Source organism: Oryzias latipes, chromosome 21, assembly GCF_002234675.1.
Source record: "Oryzias latipes chromosome 21, ASM223467v1".
Taxonomy (NCBI): Eukaryota; Metazoa; Chordata; class Actinopteri; order Beloniformes; family Adrianichthyidae; genus Oryzias; species Oryzias latipes.
This window is the reverse complement of record NC_019879.2, coordinates 19,492,895-19,517,484: the sequence shown is the minus strand read 5'-3', so window position 1 is coordinate 19,517,484 and position 24,590 is coordinate 19,492,895. Positions and strand designations below refer to the sequence as shown.

At 39.6% G+C, this 24,590-nt stretch overlaps 1 protein-coding gene across 1 annotated transcript; it reads left to right on the top strand.

Annotated features, from left to right (window-relative positions):
• Nucleotides 1-1,316: 1,316 nt before the first annotated feature.
• LOC101168083 (matrix-remodeling-associated protein 5) lies at nt 1,317-24,590 on the top strand. The gene is made up of 12 exons (XM_011489896.3): nt 1,317-1,844; nt 2,340-2,566; nt 2,710-2,839; nt 4,910-5,151; nt 5,587-5,738; nt 6,341-9,885; nt 14,173-14,314; nt 14,997-15,132; nt 17,474-18,637; nt 18,734-18,941; nt 20,727-20,948; nt 21,101-24,590. The coding sequence occupies exons 2-12, from the start codon at nt 2,379-2,381 to the stop codon at nt 23,138-23,140; spliced, it is 8,169 nt and encodes a 2,722-aa protein (XP_011488198.2). The 5' UTR covers nt 1,317-1,844; nt 2,340-2,378; the 3' UTR covers nt 23,141-24,590.

The following is a 24,590-nucleotide window of genomic DNA, read 5'->3' as shown; positions in this document are numbered from 1 at the left end:
TAGTCAATTATGATTACGTTCGCAATCTATTATTTAGGCACCCAATGCAAATGTTAAAACTACATAGGTGACAGGCACGGATTTAGCCAGCCTCTCTAGGGGGTTGCAGGTAGAAGGTATCAGGAGAGGCAAGTCTGGATATGCTGAGAGTTTGGGGTGTCAGATGTATAAAAGCATGCCATCATCATGTCAGCTCATCTATCAATATATCTAACTTCTTCTTTGATCTATTTTATATTTCTTATAAGTGAATCTTGAATGCTCGTCCCGACATAAGATGCAAATTCCTGCTTGTGTTGGTTTATAGTCTGTTGAAACTGCATTTGTCTTTTTTTTAACTTCTGTTTGCCAGTTTGTTCATCTGTCTGTCCATTCATTCATTTTTCTCTCTCCATTTTTTGTGGATTTTGGGGGGGTTAGTCTGTTTTGAGTGTATTTTCTTTTCTTTTGTTAATTGTAGATTTTTGGGGGCCATCACATTTGGGTCATCCTCCCCCCTGCCCATGTCTATGTCCCACCTTGATTGTTGACATTATTCTCAAATGCCCAGAATTCTTGCTCTGCTGGCCCTGTGGTAAATTGGGGTGAGAAACTGTCAGTTTTGACAGATAATGGCAGGATCCTTTTTTGTATCTCAATTGGTGAAACATACAAAAAGAGACTCAGGCTGATTTTCTGTGTCATGGAAATCTTTTATAGCAGCTTCGTGTGAAAACAGCCTCTGCCCTGTCATTGTGGCCACACTCAATCACACCAGGCTGAAAACACACAGAGAGGGGTGGAAAATGGGGACTGCTGGGAGAAGAAGACAAGGAGGTATTTGATGTTTTGTCTTGCTTTCCTCCTATTCATGTCTCTTAGAAAAGGAACAATCAGGAACGGTTTCAGAAAATTTCACACAAACTAGACGTCAATCCCTGCCCTAGCTTCCGTAAAACACAGAAGACAGTAATTATATAACACCAAGATTTAGCAGAAGGCTTTTATCCACATAGTGAAAATGGAATTGCTGTTTTTATTTCTGCATGCCATTAATCAGGAAAAACACACCAAAATACATTTTCAGCCTTTTGTTGTTGTTTTTTTCAAAACTTCTGGAGCTGCGGTGACCTCAGGGGGGCAATAAAGCTAAAACATGGCATTCCACTGGTTAAAATTTGAGCTGTAAATTAACAGTTGCTCATCTTCTTTACTGGTAATCCACTTTTTTCTTTTTCATATCTTAACCTACTTTATATTTTTTGTTTGTGGAATTTGCCATACTATGTATGGATTTATAAGATGATGTTGATTCATACTTGATCAAAGTCCAATTGGGAGTAAGCGGATGAGAAGAGGCGCGCTTCCTCTGCATGTCCTGTTCCGCGCGTCGTGCGCAGCCGGAGGCGCACAAACCTGCGGGTTTCCGCCCCTCCGCCGGGGCGTCACTCTTTTCACTTCAGTCCAGTCCCCCTGCCTGAACTTACACACACACACATACACTCAATCACTGTCCCGTGCACAAGTCCCCACACGCACACAGACACACTTTCACAGTCAGTGCGGCGTTCGCAAATAATCGCTGTGCCTGTTGCGCTCCGCGCTTGTTTCCATCTTAAGTGACGCAGAAGAAGACGAGTTGGATTTACCAAAAAGATCCCTTTTTGAAGTTGTGTTTGTTTTGTGGAGTTGTCAGAAGACTTAGTTTCCTGGGATTTCCATGCGCGTCTAATGTTGTTGCCAAATGAGATGCCTAATTTCGAGTCAAATTCCTCAACAGCTCGGCTGGATTAAAATCTTGATTTAATGGGCAAAATGAATAATTCCGTGAAATAACTTCGGATTCCGGACCAGAGGATTTCAAGGTATGCTGTTATCAACCCCAAACACACTTGGCTTTAATCTATAAATCTCAAAAGCTTTTAACTGCAGTCTGCAGAGAGTAAGTTTAATATGATGGGGTTGCAAAGCCTTTTGCTGCTGTGACTCTGCAGTTGAGTTGATGCTTGCAAAGGGGGGATGTGCAATTCTGCACTTTTGTGTGAGTAAATGAGACAGAGGAAGAGAGAAGTTTTACTTTAGGATCAGAGTTCTAATGGTGAATTTTTCTTTGAGATTATTTCCCCAACAATCTGTTAAAATCATAGAAGGAAAGAACAGCGGCTTGCTTATGGAAAAGGTGTAATTTTCAGCGTTGGGTTCTTTTTGATGTTGAAATTGCATGGCCCTTTGTGTGATTTGGGGCTACAAAGGTACCATTTGTTCTGAATTTGTTTGTGTAAGGCAGTCCCAGATGGTTGTCATTGTGTTGCACTTTGCTTTTCCCCATTATGGCTGGATTCTTTCTGTTCATTTGGCAGTGATTATTCAGTCTACAACCCATCATCCTGCGAGTGAAGATGTATCGAGTTTTCTGCTGGCCATCTGCATTGCTGGCTGCATCGGTGCTTGCACTTGTGGTGTCCAGAAGTCTGTCCTGTCCCAGGAGCTGTAACTGTTACCAGACTAATGAAGTTCACTGCACTTTTCGATCATTGCTCACTGTACCCCCTGGCCTGCCCGCGCAAACACGACGCATAAACTTAGGGTGCGTAAAGACATTTTATTGTCAAATTACTAGCCAAGTGGGAAGGCTTATCTAACCACTGTAACCATATAATTCAAGGAAATGTTTCAGGAGACGCTAAATGGTATTATTATTCTGTTGATGGTGTTTCTGCATCCATGTAGGTTCAACAGCATTCGCAGGCTCCAGAACAAATCGCTGTCTGGGCTGAGGAGGGTAGAACTTCTGATGCTCCACAGCAATGACCTCCATCATCTTCCAGATGCCGTTTTCAGAGATATGAATTCACTTCAGGTAAGCACGATGAAGAAGAAGAACACAATAACTAGCAGCTTGGTGTTTTGTAGTTTATTTAACCAAGGACACTGGGGAAATGAAGGTCTTGTATCTCACACACGTGTAAAATATTAACAAAATTAGCTCTCATCACTCTTTGGCCTCTGGCAGGAAGTGCCATGCTGTGAGTCTTTGAAATGCTTTAGAAACATCGCTAAAGAAGCAACATGCGTGGGACTGGAGGTTTGCAGCCTACAGGGATGACTACCCATAAAAATGTAAAACATTTAAAAAACTTCTCAAAAGTATTTCAAATTTTTTATTTTAGCATATTTTAAAAGCAGAAATCCAATGGGTCCGAAGCCACAACACATTTTTTTTTTTATAAACAGATTTTTTTTACCCTTAAATACTGCACATCCAGAGCACAGTACTGTAAGGCCATAATTCCTCCAAGGGTCCAGTGATAGGAAACACGCGGAACATTTTAGTGGCAACTTTAGGGGAGAGTTAACACTCTGTGGGGAAGTGATATTACTCAGCAAGCAGTTGTTCTCTTCATCTCCCTGGCAGATAGGATAATAGAATCCATATTTCCACGTGCTGACATCCTCATGTGCTAGATCTGTCAGCTGCTGGAAGTCTTCCAGCTAAGTAGCCTCCCTCAAGGGTGAATTTATCATTAGCTAAACAGAATAGCGACAGGAGAGGGAATCTCAGGCTATCCTAAAGTATGATATGCAAAACATGCCCATTGATACTCATATATTCTGCGATTCTGATGAATTTGTTAGATAAGCCTTCCTTTGCATCAAAAGTGCAGAAACCTCCTTTTTTTTTTTTTACTGTTGTCTGCTATAATGCTTCGGCTCAGGTCTAATGGGTAATGCATACAGTGGTTCAAAATGTTTTGAGGACCTGTCAATACTTCCAATACATGATCACTGTTGCAAGGAAGGGGTTACAAAAACACAACAGTGTTGATGAATAAAACTGTTTAGATTTTTTTCATTTATATTTTTGGAGGAAATCTTGTTAGTTTGATCATTCCTTGTCTTAACTCATCATAAAAAAATCATGAATAAGTAGCCTGGCTTTATGATGATTAAGTTTATTATTACAGACTGCAGGTCAATTTGCCACAAGAAACACAAAACACATAAAGGGGATCTGTAATCTTTAATGCTTAAGGAACCAATTGGTCCAGTTTTGTACTGACCAAATCCCAGGTAGAGCTGAAAAGGTCTAGAAAAATACACTTTATTTATGTTTTTGCAGCCATTATTCCATTCATTTATAACATGTAGCTTTTAAATATGTACAATAATTGAATAATTGTAAAAGTTTCTCTATAAAACAATGTTAACTTGTTTTCCATTTGACAGTTGCATATAAGTTCGTTTCAAAATAAATTGCACCCTGTGTCAAATTAAATCTTCTTGCTGCATAATATTTTCTTGAATAAAAAATATTAGGAAGTCAGACATGAACTTTTCTGCTATTAAGGCTGATGCACAATCCTTTTTTTATGTTTACTATTGAATATAAACATACCAACATTGGTATAGAACCCAATTAAAAATTCTTTATGTGCTTTAATCTTATACTAATAGTAAATCACCGTGACAATAGATTAATTAAATTAATTTCATTATCAATTTGCTCAGTTATCTCAAATGTAAAAAAACATGACTGACAAAACTTTATCAACTAAAACAAATCAACCAAAACTTTGAAAAAACATAATGTATTCAAAATATTTTTCTTCAAAGGCAAAGAGCCACAATGGTGGGATAAACGAGATGCATGTGGCTCTGGAGCTTCAGGTTGCAGAACCCTGATCTAGACACAATCCCCTAAAAATGGACTAAAGTTGCATTTTTTTCATTGATGATAAAAGATAAAGCAGGGGAGCGTTTAGTTTTTCTTTCCTCTTCCAACTGTCTTTGCTGAAAACCCATTTTACTAGCATGTGGCGTCCAGTGACAGATTTACGATCCCAGCTTAGATTTGCTTTTTTAATCAGGCTCTATGTCTGTCCTTCTAATCCTTGATTCCTTCAGCTCGTTTTATTCCCTGCCCCCACAGATCCTAAAACTAAGCTATAACAAACTGAGAGAGATCTCCTCAACGTTGACCTTCTCTGGGCTGACTTCACTGCTGCGCCTGTACTTGGATCACAACCTCCTCCAGCACATCCACCCCCGGGCCCTGCTCCAGCTGCCTAGCCTCAGGCTGCTTCGTCTGCAAGGGAACAGGCTGCATCAGCTGCACCCTCACACTCTGTGCACACTGTCCCTCCTGAACACTTATTATTTTTCTACACTCAGGTGAGCTTTTACAACTTTTGAATTAGTTCTTAGATTGGGCAATGCAAAAAAAGCTATTGCTAGCTGCAAAATGAAAAAATGAAAAATGTTAGAAAAAACAAAAGTACAATATGAAAAGTTTTATTATAGTGTAAATATTTCATTTACCTTATAAATAAAAACAATAAAAAAATAATTATAAAACAGACACTGAAGGTTAACGAAAAATCTGATTACCTATTTGTATCAGGAACGTTTCCTTCCATGTTTAGACATTTGCTTATCTACTTGCATACCTAAGACAACGTTTTGGCATGAATATCCAAAGACATGAATATAAAAACAGGAAAAGAAATTAAGATGTCACCATTTCATCATCTCTTATCTAAGTAAACTACTGTGAACTCCTGCTTTTCTCCATATGTCTTCACTCAGTCCTGTCTGTCTGTCCCACAGACATCTGGACCTTTCCAACAACAGTCTAACCACTTTGCCAAAAGACAGTCTGGCAACAGCACCTCTGCTGGAGACTCTCATTCTGCACTCCAACCCATGGAGTTGTGACTGTAGACTGAACTGGTTTCTCCCTTGGAGTCTGGCTCACCCAGGTGACTCTCATGCCTGAAGAATTCTTAATTTTAGTTTGATCTCCCACAATTACATGCACGTGTGTCTGATATTTTATGTGCATTTTAGCTGCTATTTGATACATCTATTTGTTTTTTTTTCACTCCTGATACCCATGACACTAGCTGTCCATCTGCAATTTGTCACACATACTTCATGGTTTCACCCATTACCTTATCTTTCCCAAACCATCTTTTGCCTTTTACTGACATGTAAAAGAGGACTCAACCATGAAAATGTGTCTGATTGATATGCCAGACCTAATCTACCACAACTAATCTGCGATGACAGCACTGACATACGGCAGCTGAAATATAGGCTAATAATTGTAATGTGATAATGAAGTGATGCAAAGAATTGATTTATGAGAGATGAAATAGTATTAGCTAATGTGTATGAAACATAAAGGGTAATAAAGGCTTAACATGCAGGACTTTAACCAATGATTTTTTTTTTTTTGCTAATAGGCTTAAATAGCCAAATTATGCACTGATACATTTGTATAACTGCCATTTTACATTAGCCAAAGGAGAATTGCCATATATTACATCAAGCCATTTTCCTTTTCTGTTTCTTTAATTAGGCATAATGAAATGCCCCAATGGTCCTCAATGTCCAGTCTGTGCCTTGCCAACTTCACTTCAAGGGCAGGGCTTGCTCGACCAGCCAGCAATGTTATGCTCTTCACCCGTCATCCACTCCCCAGGAAAAGAGACATTTTTGGAACCTGAGCTCAGTGAAATACAATCAAGCGAGACTTTCAGAGAACCCTTGGGTAGCGTTTCTTTGGGTCTGTCTGACCAGCAGGGGAACAGTGTTGATCTAAGTTGCAACATCACTCATTCTTCTGACTCCCAGGAAATGACTCTTCTTCCAGATAAGTCTGTGACGTCCTCTTCTCCCCTCTCCCTCTCTTTGTCACTCACTTTGGAGTGTTTTATGGTGGAACAAAGCTATGAAAAACTTTGGAGGATTCTAGCTTATTACAGTGACACTGCGGCTCAATTTGAGCGAGAAATCATGCTTAGTAAGGCCCCTGAGTTAGCCTACCGCTACAAGCAGACATCAGAGACTACTGGATACTATCACACTGGAGTCAAAGCTTCTGTTAAAGCTAAACTGCACTGGTTACTGCAATCGGCCATAGGCATTCAGCTTAATAGAGTGCAGTCTAGTAGACATAAAGTTCAACTTATATACACAACTAGAGTTTTAGCTCCCCCTGACCTAATCTCTAACCACTCTGCATCTTCTATTACTTCTCATCCATGGGTTTTGATTTCATCTAATAACTCATTTACATCTTATGTTGCAACAGCACGCAGTAATATGGAATTATCTTGCCCTATTCTCAGTTCTGGCAACCCTAAGGTTTGGTGGATTCTGCCAGATGGATCCAAAATCATTGCCTCTTCCAACAATGTAGATGGAAGACTCCAAGTCACAGCTTCAGGTTTATTACTACAAAAAGTACACCTCTCAGATGCTGGGATTTACTACTGTGTTGCTGAGGTTAGAAGGGATATAGATGTTCTCCCACTTCGCTTAGCAGTGGAGGAGTCTTCTATTCCTCACTCAGGAGAGCTGGTTGGACCCCCTGTCATGGCAACAGTTGGGGAAAATGTCAGTCTGTCCTGCAAGATGTTTGGTTCTCCACAACCTGAGATAAGTTGGATTTTACCAGATGGAAACATACTAAGAAGGGGGTTAGCTTCCTCGATGGGGCTCATGATTCAATCCAATGGAAGTCTATCCCTGCTCAACCCTTCTCCAAGGGATGTTGGTCATTATCGCTGCATTGGGGTCAACCAGTATGGAAGTGACTCTCTATCTTTTCCACTGAAATTAAATCCAAAGCATATTATGCCTTTTGAAATGTTGTTTCCCAAAGGACCACAGTCCGCCTCTGGACGGTCAACTAAAATACGAGCTCCTTTATTTCATCAAGCAGGAGAAGGGTCAGGGGATGATGTTGAACAAGAGGAACCAAGAGGACCTGCTAACAACAAAGAGCGCCCAGTGTTGTTTGAGTCACATCCACAGAGAAGGTATCGAGGTGAAAAAGTAGAACAACGTGGTCCTATGAGAGAGGGCCCTTTAAGACGGGGTGGAAGACCTGTTTTAGCCACTGAGCGAAGAAGAAACCGCTTTCAGAACAGAAACAGAGGAAGCACAAACAGACTCAGGCTTGATCCTCAGAAATGGGCCGATCTGCTGGCTAAGATCCGTCAAAAAACTGCAAACATCAGCAGCAGCCAGCTCACAAAAGGAAACCCCACGGCTGAGCCTAAGCAAGGAAATGAGGATGGTGGTGGAATCAGAGACAGAACTCAAAACATTGGGACAGAAACAGAAACCGAAGGGTCATCAGAGGATGATGCTGTTGTACAAGACAAAATGTCACAGCCTGTTCAATTTCCCCATGCAGAACCACAAATTAATACTGAGATAAAAACACATGCAGATGCCGAGACAGATGTAGAAATGCCAACAGAAAAACATATACCTCCTAAAAATGAAGCAGATACTCACACACAGACTGAAAAAGTAAACCCAGTTACAAAGACACCATCAATTCCAATAGTAACAAAGACACCATCAATTCCAATAAAAAAGAATGAAACTATACTGCCTCACTCAAACTCAGAAGCAAAGAAAATTGTTTTAGAAACAAAAGAGGGCCCAAAGCAGGGAATATACCCCAGGCCAGGTAGTAGTTGGCCCCGTCAGCGACTTCTGCCGAATGCAGTTCCAAACTCTCGAAATCAAAGCCATTGGAACTTACAAAGAAAGCTTGGAAAACGAAGAAGATTAGGATGGCCCAGGGTTCGACCTGGAACTTCACCTCAGCCTCTCCCTGATGTCATGAGGCCAAGACCACAAGCTGTGTTCCCTGACTCTAGGACAAGTCCAACTAATTTATTACAGACAGTACCAACAACCACTTTTATGCCTGTTTTATTGACAACTAACCAAATTGATGCTTCAAATATTGATCCATCTCTGTATTCTCAGTCCTACAGTCCTCCTGGCACTTCAGTTTCCCCCACTACAGACTCTACGGGACCCCCATTATCTCCTTTTGCCATTAATAGGTCCACATTCACAGACCCAGTGAGTCAGTCTAGTAAGACATCACAAAGCAAAAAGTCCACTCTAAACAAAAAACAAACCCCCACTCTGTCCAAAACTGTGATTTCAGAGGAGCGTGTGCCAGACACACATGATGCAACATTTACACATGGCACACTCACTCATGCAGAAACAAAGTCAGCCTCTGCCAAAAGTACTGAAAAACCCGTGAGCACACACAGTAAAGATCTAGAGGGGGATATCTTGGACAAGTCCCACTTTTCTACCACTCACAGTTTTTATGCTTTCTCAGTCCCCAAAGAGTCTTCCAAACTCCCTACTGCAAGAACAATCATGAGAAATACGTCAACATCTCCCAAGAGAGCTAGTTATGATGGCAGCACATCAGGATCTCTGACTAATGAGAACATACTTTCCAACAGTCACAGAACGACTACAAAGAGTCCCTTCTTGTCTGCTTCAAATAATAGTGTTACTCCGACAACAACCTTTGCCATTGAGCCTTTATCCTCTGACACTACCACCATTACCTCTACTACCACTTCTACCTCAGTGACCTCTTCAACTCCTGTTTTTTCTACTATTTCAACCACTGGAACCATAACCAGTACTTTAAACCCCCTTGACGATATGTTTAATACCACCTCTGATCCTGCAAATAGGAAAAAGGATGCTACAGTCTCATTTGACATCAGCCCTGGAAGTTCCACAGCCTTTTCAACCATTTCCAAAAAAATGACAACCATATTCTCATCTTCAACAAGCCCTTTAGTGATCAAAACTGCTCCATTAAATACAATAGAATCTACACAAAGAGGGCTTTCTAGCACCACCATAACAATGACTACAACCAGTCCCAGATCCTCATCCAGACACTTTGATGAAGTTGACCCCAGAGCAAGCCCTGCCTCTGTTGCTCCAGCCTGGAGTCAACATCCCACTGACTGGAAGAGCAGTGAGGCTAATTCCATTCCAGATTCCCACAAAAGCAGATCTCCCTATCCTACTTCTGCTTTGCATCCTGCTGCTCCTTTGGTGAGTCCAAATCAGTTTAAGTAACAACATTTAATATTTTTTTAGAAGGTGTGCCCAAAGTAGATCTGTGATCAAATGTATATATTTAAGATGAATGAGCCAAGTCAGGACCTCTGTGTTCAGTTTGTAAAATTCTCTGCCAACTGAATGTGTTTTTGCTGCAACGTTGTAAAATATTTAAGATCCTTTTAAAATACTTGCTGCAATATCTATGTGTAAAAAAATATAATAACCTACTTTTGAGGAGATGGTGACCCAAAAAATAAAAACTCACTCTCGCTAGACTCCAGGAAATTTGTTCTGCCTCATTAGGGCTCATCACCAGTTTCAGTCCCCATAAGGAATTCTGGCTCGATAGGTTTGGTGAATTTAACACACAGGATCCAATTAGATAGGAAAAACAAGAAAAGAATGACACAAAAATGCAAACAAAAGATGACAATAAAACCTCTTGGGGTGAAAGCTTTTAGATGAAAACGCAGAAGAGATCGGTTTCAGAGCTAAAACTGAGATGAAAATCACATGCTCTATAATTAATAACATATCTTGTTTTAGATTCTAATCCAAAAGGGTGTAAATCAAATATTATTAATTAGATCTGTTGGCAAGCATCTTCAAGTCTTAGGGAACCACCAGCATTGACTGGTTTGAGGATTGAATCGACAGACAACCTATTTACAGCATTAGTAAAAAGATCGGTAATAAGATAAGATAAGATAAGATAAGATAAGATAAGATAAGATAAGATAAGATAAGATAAGATAAGATAAGATAAGATAAGATAAGATAAGATAAGATAAGATAAGATAAGATAAGATAAGATAAGATAAGATACAACTTTATTGATCCCTGGAGGGAAATTTAGTTGTCACAGCAGCCAAAACAAGAAATATAGCAGTATGAAAAAAAGGAGCATTAAGTAAGAATAAAATTGTAGTAATAGAAAGTGGATGTGAAAGTACACATCAGAAATAAGAAGTTCAGTAGTAAAATAACAGCAGCGGTTTCAGCAGTCCTAGACCGTGTTGTTGTATAGCCTGACTGCTGTTGTGACGAAGGACCTCCGGTATCGTTCCTTTTTGCACTGGGGCTGCAGTAGTCTTGGGCTGAACGAGCTACTCATGGTCCTCACGTCACATAGTGAGAGTGGGAGGGGTTGTTCCGGATCCTGGATAGCTTGGTCAGCATCCTCCTCTCACCTACAGAGTCCGCTGAGTTCAGAGGACAGCCCAGGACAGAGCTGGCTCTCTTCACTGGCTTGTCCAGTTTCTTTTTGTCCCTATCATTAATTCCTCCACACGAGCAGACCACTACATTGGAAGTTACTGGTGCAACGACAGTTTCATAGAAGGTCTTGAGTAGTGGCCTACACACAACAAAGGACCTCAGTCTCCTTTGGAGGTGGAGGCTACTCTGACCCTTCTTATGCAGGACCCTAGTGTTGTCTGACCAATCCAGTTTGTTGTTGCTGTGCACACCCAGGTACTTGTACACATCCACCCTCTTGATGTCCAGTCCCTGAATGACCACTGGAGGAGACTGAGAAGCCTTTTTGCGGAAGTCCACCACCATCTCCTTTGTTTTGGTGGCATTGATGTGAAGGTGATTGAGTTCACACCACTCCACAAAGTCCTTGATCACCTTCTTATATTCCAGATCATTTCCCTCTGACACGCGTCCAACGATGGCTGTGTCATCAGAGAACTTCTGGGTATGGCAGCTGTTTGAGTCATAGTGGAAGTCAGATGTGTAGAGTGTGAAAAGAAAAGGAGAGAGCACTGTCCCTTGTGGAGCCCCCGTGCTGCAGACCACCTGAGCAGACACAAGTCTTGGAGCCTCCCATACTGTGGTCTGTTGGTGAGGTAGTTAATAATCCATGCGGTCAGCTGGATGTCATCCCCAGCTCCTTCTAGTTTTCCCCTGAGCAGTGATGGTTGAATGGTGTTAAAAGCACTGGAGAAGTCAAAAAACGTGACTCTCACAGTACTTCCAGGTTCCTCCATGTGTAGCAGAGGTCTGTGCATCAAGTAGATGACAGCGTCATCCGCTCCAATGCCCGGTGATTGGAGGTGATTCAGGATCAGCCTCTTTAAGGTCTTCATTAGGTGAGACGTTAAAGCCACAGGTCTGAAGTTGTAGGGTTCCCTTGCCTGTACGGTCTTTGGTACTGGGACCACGCATGAGGTTTTCCACAGCACAGGGACCCTGCTTGTGTTGAGACTCAGGTTGAACTTGTACAGAGCTGGTCTGCACAGTCCCTGAGCAGTCTGGAGCAGATGCCATCTGGACCTGTAGCTTTCCTGGTCTTGATCCTCCGAAGCTCTCTTCTCACCTGATCCTTTGTCATGCTGAGGCTGGGTAGGGGGGTTTGAGTGCTGGCAGTTATGCAATGTGAAGTAGGGGGATTGTAGAAGGGGTTGGGGGGAAAGTGTTAATGTTGTCATGTGGATGTGTAATGGTGATGGCACGGACGTTGATGAGTAGGTGGGGGTGGCAGCTGAGACCGACATGTTGGGGATTTGGAATGGTGCGATGTTGTCTGGGTAGTTGTGGGGAGAGTGGGCCCTGGATCAAATCTATTGAAAAATAAATTGAGGTGGTTTGCCCACTCTTGATCACCCAGATTGCACCTATTGTCTGAGTTGTGTCCAGAGATGGTTTTCAGGCCTCTCCAGACCTCTTTCATCCTTTAATACTCATATAGCCACGCAGAAATGGGGAAATAGCCAGCAAATGCACAGAGCAGGTGTCAAAAATATCAGGAAATCAGCAGTGTGTCTGTGTTGTGACATTAAAAAAGCAGGTTTAAGGAATCTGATAGGCCTCACATAACCTTCAATAAAAGTCAATAAATAACTTCTGACTTCTCCTCAGCTGAATCGCACCTTTTAGATCTGAATTAAAAATATATATTGTATGTTTCAGCGCTGATGAACACTATAAAGTGTCAGATATGTAAACAACATGGCTTTATTAAACAGTGTTTCAATCAGCCTCTGTAAATAGTGCAGCTGAGCTAGTATCACAGTGAGGATGCTGGTAGGGATGAAGGAAAGAAAGTGTAGCAAAGATAAACAGTGGCAGACATGCCCTTCAAACTCTTGCCTGTCTCTGGTTAAAGTTTGTTTTACCTGGTGAAAAATCACAATTCTTAAATATCTTATCACAGCTATGCAGAATATCAGTACAATTAGTGTACTCAGTGCGTATAGTTCAAACCTACCATAAGCGGTAATTTGCTTGATATGTGTTTTGAATAACACATTTGTGCAGTATTTACATGCTTGGTGACCTAAATAATTATACTGTCTGCCTCTGCCTTAAGTATGGAACCGAAGTTTTGAAAATTCTGACATGAAAGAAAGTTTAATTCATTAATAAAAACAGAAAGTAAGTTTGCTGTATAACTGATACACAGCTGGATAGACTTCTAATTTGGATTCAGGATAAAAGTTAGCAAAAAATATCTTCATTGTTTCAAAGCAATATGAGAGTTAACTTGTGTTATTGTCAAGCTGGAGTGGATTAAGTTATTGCAAATACAAATCAGGATAATTAGATTTTTTTAACCATTTTGCACACATGATTTCACATAAATAAAAAACAATCTTTGACATACCGTGAAACTTCGACCCTTTACGCCATCACTGTAAGTCAGCTGATTCTGACATGGAGAAAAGCAGCTATTCATCTCTGTTTTGCACCAATACGCAACACTTTAGCTGATGTGAAACACTTTTGGCACAAAGCCGCTTTTCTCCACGACAGAAACAGCTGATTTAAATTGATTGAGTAAGCATACTACTCTTGGAAAGAATTGCATAAATTGCGTACATCCCTGAAGAGTTACAGTAGTCGAAAGAATGTAAACATTGGAGCTAAAGCTCTGCTGTGAAAGGGTTAAAAAAAGGTGCATCTTAATTAATTTAGTTTATGCTTTTTAAGAAAAGACAAATCCCCTAAAAAAATAAACCTCTTAGCTTTTTAGCTTCACATCATCAAGCTGGTCTCTTCTTGGTCATAACTAAGACCGGCACTGTAGATGTCAATTGTTTGGGTTAAAAATTCTAAAAACACTTCTACAAAATCTCACTCTATTTAGCAAAATAGTATTACTTTTTATGTACTTCACATTTCTTCCTTCTTACATTTTATTATGCTGTTAGGATAAGTTTTATAATAAAATCTGACAGCCAGATATTTTTGTCGCTCTGTACTTCGTTTATTTCATTGGCATTGCTACATGGGTTACATTAACAATGTATTAAACAAATTCTGTGTTTACAGGCTCCAGCTGTGAGTTCTAGACCAAGAATTGCAGACCCACACACCAGAACAGTTTCATTTCCTGCAGAGAGCATTGCAATGCTGGCTTGTGAAGCTGAAGGACAGCCAAAGCCCTCCATCATATGGACCAAGGTTGCCACAGGTACACAGCCTTCAGAAGACATATACTCAAGCACACACTTGAAAGAGTTCTCTTAATTACATTAGTTGTGTATGTGGGAGAAAAAGGTTTTTTAAATTACTTCCTTTAGAAAAATCAATAGAAGTTTATGCTCTCATGTAAATCTTTCAGATCGCTCGGAACATTAAGCCTTGAGTTTGGTTTCTAGGAAAACTGGTAAATGTTTATTATTAGCCATAATTCAGTGATGCACACCACATAAAAAGCAGTGAAGATAATATGTTATTTTGTTGGATCAAAGGAAAATTTGGTAAAAACAAAAAAGGGTTTGCATTTATTTTTGTGAATGTAAATTAATATCAGAGTGAGTAAGTTTTGAAAAAATAAGGTGAATATTCTAGTGTGAAAGTAAAAATATCAACACCCAATTATTTTACACTGGCATGCTTATAATAGGCTTTTCTCTTGCTTGCCATGTGGAAATGACATTGGAAGCAGGTAATGGAACATTTGGAGCACCGCATCACAGACTTAACATCATGCTATGCTACTCGGTGTGCGCAGTTTCTTTTTTCCTAACTTCTTAAATCTTGCTTTTTCATTTTATTTCCAAATGTGTCTTATTTTTTCATCACTCATTACTGGTCTCTTTGTCTGCTTGCCTGACTTTTTGCCTCTCTCCTTGGCTTTTTTTTTCTGTTAGGAGCAATGATGTCAATACATTCAAGAGGACAGCGTTTTGAGGTCTTGCCAAATGGCACACTTGTTATAAAAAATGTTCAGCCTCCGGACCGGGGCACATACATCTGCAGTGCAAACAACTTCCTTGGGCGAGACAGGTGAGAATGCTGATATCACTTAAGGAATTAATGGACAAATCAGTGAGTTATAGAGATTTATTGTACTAGATATATATTTTGTAATCCACTGTTTGTAATTTTCTTAGCAAACACCCTTTCATGTGTTTTAAACTGACCAAAGTTGAACCTTTCTTTTCAGTAAAACTTGGTAACACTTTATATTAAGATTCCTTAACAAGCTTTGTTAACACATTAACAAGCATTATAAATGAATTTATAGGGTGTTAGTAAGACATTTATTAGTACAATAAGTCTAATAAGGTTTATTAAATTACTTAGTTAACACATTTACAAGCATTATTATTAGGATGTTTTCAAGATGCTAATGATGCATTTACTGATATTATAGGTGCTTAACAAATGTGTCAGTGTTAATAAGCTTAATAAGATTTATTAACAAGCTTTGTTAACAAATTAAGAAGTATTATTATTGTTTGGGGTTCTGGTAAGATATTTATTAGCATTATAGATGCCTGACACAAGCCTAAGTGTTCATAAGCTTAATAAGTTTTATTAACTAACTTAACAAATTAATAGGCTTTATTAATGTGTCAGATGCTAGTAAGATATTTATTAGCATTATAAATGTCTTGCAAATATCTGAAAGTGTTAATAAGATTTATTAACACCTAAAGTCAGACCATTGTATTCTAAATCCATATTTCTAAACTGCTTATAAGCTTTACAAATGTATTTATTAACTTTGTTAATAGTTTATTAATTGTTTTGCAGCACCTCATCTAAAGTGTGAACGTATTTTACCACAACCACAAAGCATAAAGATTGTAAAAATAACTTTATGACATTAAAACAGACTAAACATACACAAATCGTTCTGTAAAAGATATATAAAAATTTAATTCAGACAAATAATTTTTTTTTAAAAACATATATACTGGTGTTGGATGTCTAGCATCATAGCTAATAAGGATAAAGTTAGCATCTATCCTGAGTGAAACATTCATTGCAAATCCCATCATCAGGAGACAATTCTCTGCATTCAATGCCAACTGCATTCAACCACTGTTGCCTTGCTTCAAAGTCCACAAGAAAGTTGCACAAGACAGTAATTTTTGAAGAACGAAGACAATAAACCTACAGGAGCCATGCTAAAGCTAACACGCTAACGACCGACCGGTACAGAATCAAAGATGGGCGGGGCTTTTTTCGTCACCTGTGTGAAAGCTTAGAGAAAGTCCAAGAGGCCATTCAATTGGCTGAAAGTGAGCACGCCTGTTTTGCTGATGAATTTGATTGACAGATTCATTAGCCAATGGTGACATTAGTTAACCTGCCCATCTTTGATTCCTTTCAGAAAGATGGGCAGGTTAGCGTGTTAGCTTTAGCATGGCCCCTGTAGGTTTATTGTTTTCGTTCTTCAAAAATGACTGGCTTGTGCAACTTTTTTGTGGACTTTGAAGCAAGGCAACAGTGGTTGAATGCAGTTGGCATTGAATGCAGAGAACTGTCTGCTGGTGATGGGATTTGCAATGACTGTTTCACTCAGGATAGATGCTAATACTTTATCGTTATTAGCTATGATGCTAGTCATCCAACACCAGTATATATATGTTTTTAAAAAAAAATCTTTTGTCTGAAATAAATTATTATATATCTTTTACAGAACGATTTGTGTATGTTTAGTCTGTTTTAATGTCATAAAGTTCTTTATGCTTTGTGGTTGTTTGTGGTAAAAAACGTCCACACTTTAGATGGGGTGCTGCAAAACAATTAATAAACTATTAACAAAGTTAATTAATACATTTGTAAAGCTTATAAGCAGTTTAGTTAGTTAAAACTTATTAAGCTTATGAACACTTAGGCTTGTGTCAGGCATCTATAATGCTAATAAATATCTTACTAGAACCCCAAACAATAATAATACTTCTTAATTTGTTAACAAAGGTTGTTAATAAATCTTATTAAGCTTATTAACACTGACACATTTGTTAGGCACCTATAATATCAGTAAATGCATCATTAGCATCTTAAAAACATCCTAATAATAATGCTTGTAAATGTGTTAACTAAGTAATTTAATAAACTTTATTAGACTTATTGTACTAATAAATGTCTTACTAACACCCTATAAATTCATTTATAATGCTTGTTAATGTGTTAACAAAGCTTGTTAAGGAATCTTAATATAAAGTGTTACCAAAAACTTTATGTTTAAATAAATAACATATATTTATATTTCTCCAATATGATATCTTAAATGTTCGCACTGTTTTCTTATTTAAATATATTTCCAACAACAATAACCATTTTTTATGTTTTCATTATTAATAACAGCTAAGTGTTTGTTTCATCATTTAAGGTTGCTTACTACACTGGAAGTCTGGACCCGCCCTCCTCGAATGAGGCTGGGAAGTTACAGAGAGGTGACCATTCATCAAGGAGGAGAAGTTCACCTGGAGTGCCAAGCAGACGGAGCTCCCTCCCCTCTGCTCTCCTGGGTTCTGCCTGATGGTTCTACTCTAACTCCTGGCACCCGCTCGGATCGAGTCATCATGAGCACAAATGCAACCCTTTTTATTTCTGCAACTCTACCGAGTGACAGGGGAGTGTACCGATGTGTAGCCTCCAACTCGGCTGGTTCTGCAAGTGCCTCTGTGCGTGTGCACGTGTCTTCTTTGCCACCAGTAATACAGCAACCCAGAAAAGAACACCTGCTTTTGCCTCCAGGGATGTCTGTTTTTGTTCACTGCTTTGCCAGAGGTGCTCCGCCACCAACTCTGCGATGGCGAATCCCCAACGGAACCCTTGTTCGTCCGTCTCAGTTCCTCCCTGGCAACCTCTTTGTTCTGCCTAATGGTACACTGCATATTCGCAGTGTTGAGTCAAGGGACATGGGGGACTATGAGTGCACAGCTAGTAATGTTATGGGGAGTGCTAAGAGGACAGTGACGGTGGAAGTTACAGGGGGAACTGACGAGAAAATCCCAAGTGAAGATACAAAAGAAGCCGTCTCTAAAAATTCATCTTTATCTTCAAAAAAAGGAGTTCTCCCTATACCCAGCAGCCCCTCAGATACTCTGAGTTCCTTTAAGTCCTCCTCTCCACATCCCACTAATAGATATTCAAACCTGTTGCTCCCCGCAAGCCCTTGGAACACTTTCTCTAATTTATCCTCTAAATTCAATAAAACATTCATTGCCTCCCCCACACACTTTACTAACTTCAGAAAAACAAATCACTCATTTCTTTCCCCTTCCTCCACTGTGCCAACAAATAAAACTAACATCTCAACCAACATAAACACAACAAGAGTTCTCTCCTCTTTCCCTGTAGTCAGAAAAGCTCCTCTGCACCCCCTGCCTGTCTCACCTTTCACTAAAGCCCGGATTGTATCGACATCACCACCTACCTTCTCTCTCCCCTATGGGGGTGTTTTGCTGCTTCACTGTACTACAACTGGCAACCCCGTCCCAGTCATTATATGGAGGACTCCCAGCAGGAAGCTGGTAGACGCAAACTACAGGTACATTCTATGTGTTAACATAATTCTTTTAAAAATGCGTCTAGTTTGACCTCTTAATGATTAATGCGAAATTTTCTGTGTGCCTTGGACTTGAAGTTTTGATAGACGTCTGAAGGTGCATCCTAACGGGACCTTGTCAGTCCAGGCGGTGAGGCAGAGCGATGCCGGAGACTACCTGTGTATCGCACGGAACAAGGTTGCAGATGATTACCGCCTCCTACGTGTTGCTGTAGCCACAAAGCCTGCCAAGATCGAACCAAAGCAACCGCTCAGTCACATGGTGTTTTATGGCAAACCACTGAAGGTGAACTGCATTAAAAATTAAAATCACAGGAAAGAATTTTGTTTAAAAAATTCAACATTTTGGGGGTATACACTGTTTTAAATAAATAAGATGGCATGTTTTTTGACCTTTTAGACATTTTTCTATATATGTTTTTATTAAACAGTCCAAACATAACAACTATTAAAGATTAAAACTTTTAAAGTTGGGCAGTGAAGTAAAAAGCACTGTCACCAGGAGTTAATGTTTTTACCGAAAGAATGATTTGGTTCACCCTTAAACTCCAAAAATCTGTTTAGATGTTTAGTTTGGGGACTCTAAATTGACTGATGGATGGTAGTTTGTCTTTTCTTTCTTTGTGTGACCATGTGACAGACTCATATTTTTCTAGGATGTAACACTTTTTAATCTGAGCCCAACTGGGTCAGATGGATTCCAGCAGCTTTGCTTCTCTGAGCATTATAAAGGAAAAAAAAAGAAAAACAGATGAATGAATGGGGATATTAAAAAAAAGCACATGATGATGAAAAAGTATCATAGTAGAAAACTACAAGTATTTTGAGCACTACTGGAAAACAAATCATGACAGCAATAAAAAAGTTTCCTTTTAGTGATATGTATCAGCATGACAAGATTTTATGTTAATGAGATAAACAAAATTGGCAAATATCACAAAAAAAAGCTTCAACATACACTGTCTGAGAAAGTGTGCAAATGGGGGAAGTTAAGATCATCGATTACTTTTCCAGGACAAAAGTGACTCCACGTACAAAATGTAAAATGCTGTATTAAGCATGCAACTGGGGAACTGCTGAGCAGGAAAAGTCCTCGCTCACATTGGGTATGTTAATGTTCATGAGTTTAGCATCACACAGAGGACAGGATTAGTGTGCATAGCAGTGTGGAGGGACAAACTTACTGCTTTTTTATTGGGAACACTACTCTGGCTCTGCTGCACTTTCAAAAAAAAAAAAAAAACTACAAATCTGTCAGAAAAATATATTCTTTTAAAATAGTATTACCAAAAATGGTAACAAAAAGATGCAGTGGAAGAAATGCAGAGTTAAATTGGGTTTAGCCATAGAATTGGCTCTATTTATGGAGATGTTTATGAAAATACCAAATTTCATATACCTTAAATGTTCTTATTTATTTTTATCATTCTTAGAGGAACCTTACTGGTTGGTTCTGAGCATGATTCTCAGGGGACAGCGGTGCAGTTAAGAATCCTGTTAAAGTTCACTGGCTACTGTAGTTATCATTTCAGCTCAGTCCTATGTCAGCAGAGCAGCACTTTCAGTGGCAGGCCGTTGTCACCGTCTGCCTCCACTGATAGAACTAGAAAGTCCCTTGTTCCCAGTGAGAGCAATAAAACTTTAAATTTCAAATTCATCAATCCCAAATACAGCAAAACATATTTCAAATTGTTGTAAGTAAAGTGGGAATGAAACGTAAAATAAATGTCAATTGTTGCAAGCTATATATAAAAAATCCAAATAACATAACACTGCACTTAAAGTACCCTTGTGTAAGTGTTTACATTCTCAAACCTTTACCTTATCTATCAAAATCTTTTACTTTTTATCTGTAATTATAATACATTGTACTTATATGGCACGTTTCTGGGCACCCAAGGTCACATTACAACCAAAAAACAAAACATAAAACAACAAGAGGAAACATAAAGCAGACATAAAATTCTAGGAAAAGACAAAGAAAATTGGAGTTCAATGAAAAAAAAAGTGAGAGAAAAATCAAACTATGAAAAAAAAGCTTCAAATGCAATAATGATGCTGATTTCTGCAGGTGGACTGCCAGGCATTCGGCCTGCCTGACCCAGTTGTTCAGTGGAGCCTGCCAGATGGAACCATGGTGAACAGTGTGTTAAATGGGGAAGGCAGAGGACTGCGATCCCGACGGCTAACTGTGTTTGACAATGGGACATTACTGGTTCCAGCAGTGGGGATCAAAGAGGAAGGCGAGTACACTTGCTATGCTGAGAACCAGGAGGGTCAAGACACCATGAAGGTGAGATGTTTTATTTTATCTTGAAAGCATATAACTAACTTTTTCCACAAACCGTACTTAGTAGGATTTTTTTTTTTAAGGATTAAAAGTAAAAAAATATATACTTTGTGAGGCTAAATTGCTCATCATCCTATATTTTTTCATACCTTAAGGTCAAAGTAAAGGTCACGATGACATCTCCTCCAACCTTTACGGAAGACAGAAGGCCCAGCATTGTTAAAGTGCGTCAGGGAGCAACTGTCACAATACCCTGCCTGGCCACTGGAAACCCTGTCCCAAAAGTTATGTGGTTTTCGCCAACACACCGTGCCATACCACAGAGTTTGGGATCTCGCTTTTACTCTGGGCGTTCTGTGGTGGGTTCAGATGGAACTCTGCAGATTCGTTTTGCCCAAAAGGGTGACTCAGGAAACTATACATGCAGAGCGATCAATTCAGTTGGGGAGAGGAGCAAGGTAGTGAGCTTGGACGTTGAAGCCCCTACTTATGGGCTCTATGGTCAAACGGGAGAGAGAGGTTGGAGCACAAATCAGCATGGCACCACGTATGCCACTAGGCCAGGAGATAGCATTGACAATCCAAGGATCACTGGGCACAGATTTATTCCAAATAAATTGCAGAGTAACAACAACAGTAATAGCAATGACTTTGGCAGAACAAGAAATATGTCACCGAGTAATGGTGTTAATTTATCAATTAGTGGGTCCCATCCAACCATCAGAAGTGATAGTCAAAGAGGATTTCACAGGATTGTCAGTGGAGGTAACACTGGAATACATTTTGGGGAAAACAGGACACAGAATGTGGGTATTGAAGATGAAAATAGTGGCATTAAAAGCAGTGGGTCTGTGAGGAGCAGCAGCAGGTCAGGTAACAGTCGTGACACAATTAGAGGACAAACTGGGGAATTGAAACCAGAGACTATTAACAATGAGTTAGTTGCAGAAAGGACAAACAGTGATGGCAGTACCAGCAGAGACAGTGGCAGGTTAAATGATATTTCAAGCAATGTTGGAAACTTCAGGGTTAGCTTTTCCAGTTATAAAGAAGATGCAAAAACTATTAGAGGAAATGACTTTAGCCGAAATAGTGAACTAAGAGGGACAAATGATAACAACAGAAGAGATGGTTTAAGTGGTCACACTGACACAGTAGTGGGTGTGGTGACAACAACAAAAAAGCAGGCAGTTAAAGGTCAAACTGTGCTTCTTCCATGTCCATACCGAGGAAACCCTCCCCTCCGTCAGGCCTGGCTTCTTCCTGGAAATGGTATGTTGCCTGCTCCTTTTTACGGTAGTCGACTTATTGTGCACCGAAATGGCTCTTTAGAGATTCGGGGTGTGCAGGTGGGTGATAGTGGGACTTTGGTTTGTGTAGTGAAAAGTGAAGGAGAAGAAGCAGTGGCTCGGGTCGAGCTGGAGATCTCAGAGCCACAGGGAGAGTTCAAACCAGTGCAAAGTCGACTAGTACAGGGAAAAACCCAAACAATATCACTGGATTCAGCTCCACAGCCACTTTCACCTTTGTACCTTCAGAAGCGTGTGAATCCGCTTGTGGTTCCTCAGCCAGTTAACTCACCCCCCGTCTTTGCCCCAGTCTCAGAGCCCAAAGTGAGCTATAGAACCGCCCCTCTTGTCAGCATCATCAGTGGAGAGACTCTCCGCCTTAAGTGCCCTGCCTCCTCAGGTCAAACTTTTCTTACATGGACCACGCCCAGTGGAAAGGTGCTGTCCAGGGGTGACAGGGATGACTCTGGCCGTTTCATTTTGCAAGAAGATAGAACTCTTATAGTGAACCAGGCTTCTGTGTTTGATCGAGGTACCTACACCTGCAGATCCTCCACCAATGATTCCTCCTCCATTTCAGTCGTCACACTTCCAGTGATTGTCATTGCCTACCCACCCCGCATCACAAAAGGTCCCTCTCCTATGACCTACACTCACATTGGAGTAGCTGTGGAGCTGCCCTGTCTGACCATAGCAACACCCAGGGCAACAGTCACCTGGGAAACGCCTGACCTGACACAGCTGAGAATGATGGGTCAACCTCGCATTTATGGCAACAACTATCTCAGCCCCCAGGGCTCTTTGGTGATACAGAACCCGACACACAGGGATACTGGATTTTACAAATGCACTGCTAAAAATGTAATCGGAACAGACAGCAAGGCAACTTATCTGCATGTTATATAATGGACCAAACCAAGAAGATGGAAGCTGACATGCAAACATACAAACAAGACACATGCAGGCCACCAGTGCTTGTAACGCTGAATGACCTCTACACATGGTAATGCAAAGTGTCACTTGTGCCCTCCAGAAAAAAGCAAAGCTTTAAGCCCAAGACACCCCAGAATCTGATAGACAGTACTCGGAAAAAATGTCCTTTTAATAATGTATTTTTTCAGTGTTTTATCTTTTTTGCCAGAGGTTGAACATTTTCTTCCAGGTACAGTATTGCTCAATCTACACAAAATTTGTTTGTAGATACACATTTGCACCTTTGTTCCTCGCTTTAGCCTTTATTGTTTTTTTTTTTATTTTTATTATAGTTTACGGAAAAAATACAACAGCACACATTTTAGCTGTCACTTGTTTAGAGAGATATCTAACTGCAGTTTGTTTCTCACAGCTTCACTGCTTTACTATGTGCAAAAACATAAAACACCAAAATTCTCACAAGAAAACAATGAACTATAGTTTATTTATGTACGAAACACAAAAGTTGTTCAGATTTTTGTCCTCATGTGAAGAATTTGGTGGTCGTTTGACAGTTTTTATGTTCAATACAGACAATAACTAATGATGCAAAACCCAGATAATGCATTTGATTTAATCTGTCAATACTAAATAGTTTAAAAAGGGGGAATTTGCACACAAAAAACGACTTCTCTGTCCTTCATGTTTTCTTACAAACATATGCGCATGCATTGAAAAGCCAAACTGTGTTTGTTTATTCCTCTCTATCAGTTACTTCTTTGTGAAAATGTTGCAGACCATGTTTTGGTTGAGATGTTGAAATGTAACCATGGCATTTTCTTTAGTTGATGTTTAGCTGTTATTTGCAAACTATCTGTTATTAGAGGTTTGATTTGGTGCTGTGTTGCAGATGTAGCAAATCCATAATTTTCATAAGCAGTCAGAATTGGAGTGTAATTACCTCCATGCACTACTCCAGTGATTTCCTCACAGACAACGGAGGACTTTATTGTTTGCCTCTGTAGAAAACAGTCTTCAAGGCCCAAATAGTTTCTTCCTTTTGCCACTCATCTTGATAAGATATGCATCACAGAGTCCTGTTTTTACAATGTTAGTGGGATACAGTGAGATTTGGTTCAAAGCACTACTGTACACACAGCTGTGTCCTGGTCTTTGAAGAGTTTTCATCATTATTTTATATCTAAAGCTTGTTTAACTGGTTGTATGCCTCACAAGCTCTCCCCAAACTTGTGCCAAGAAAGAAGGTCATTTTATTTTCTAGTTTTTATTGTATGTTTAAATTATTTGTCATATAAATTTTTTTTAAAGACACTTGTTTTTTTGTTTTTTTACTTAAAACAGCAATTACTATAATTATTTAATGTTGTGCTTTGTCTGTTTTATTATTACAAGACTTGGTTTGAATAAAAAAAGAAAAACCAAA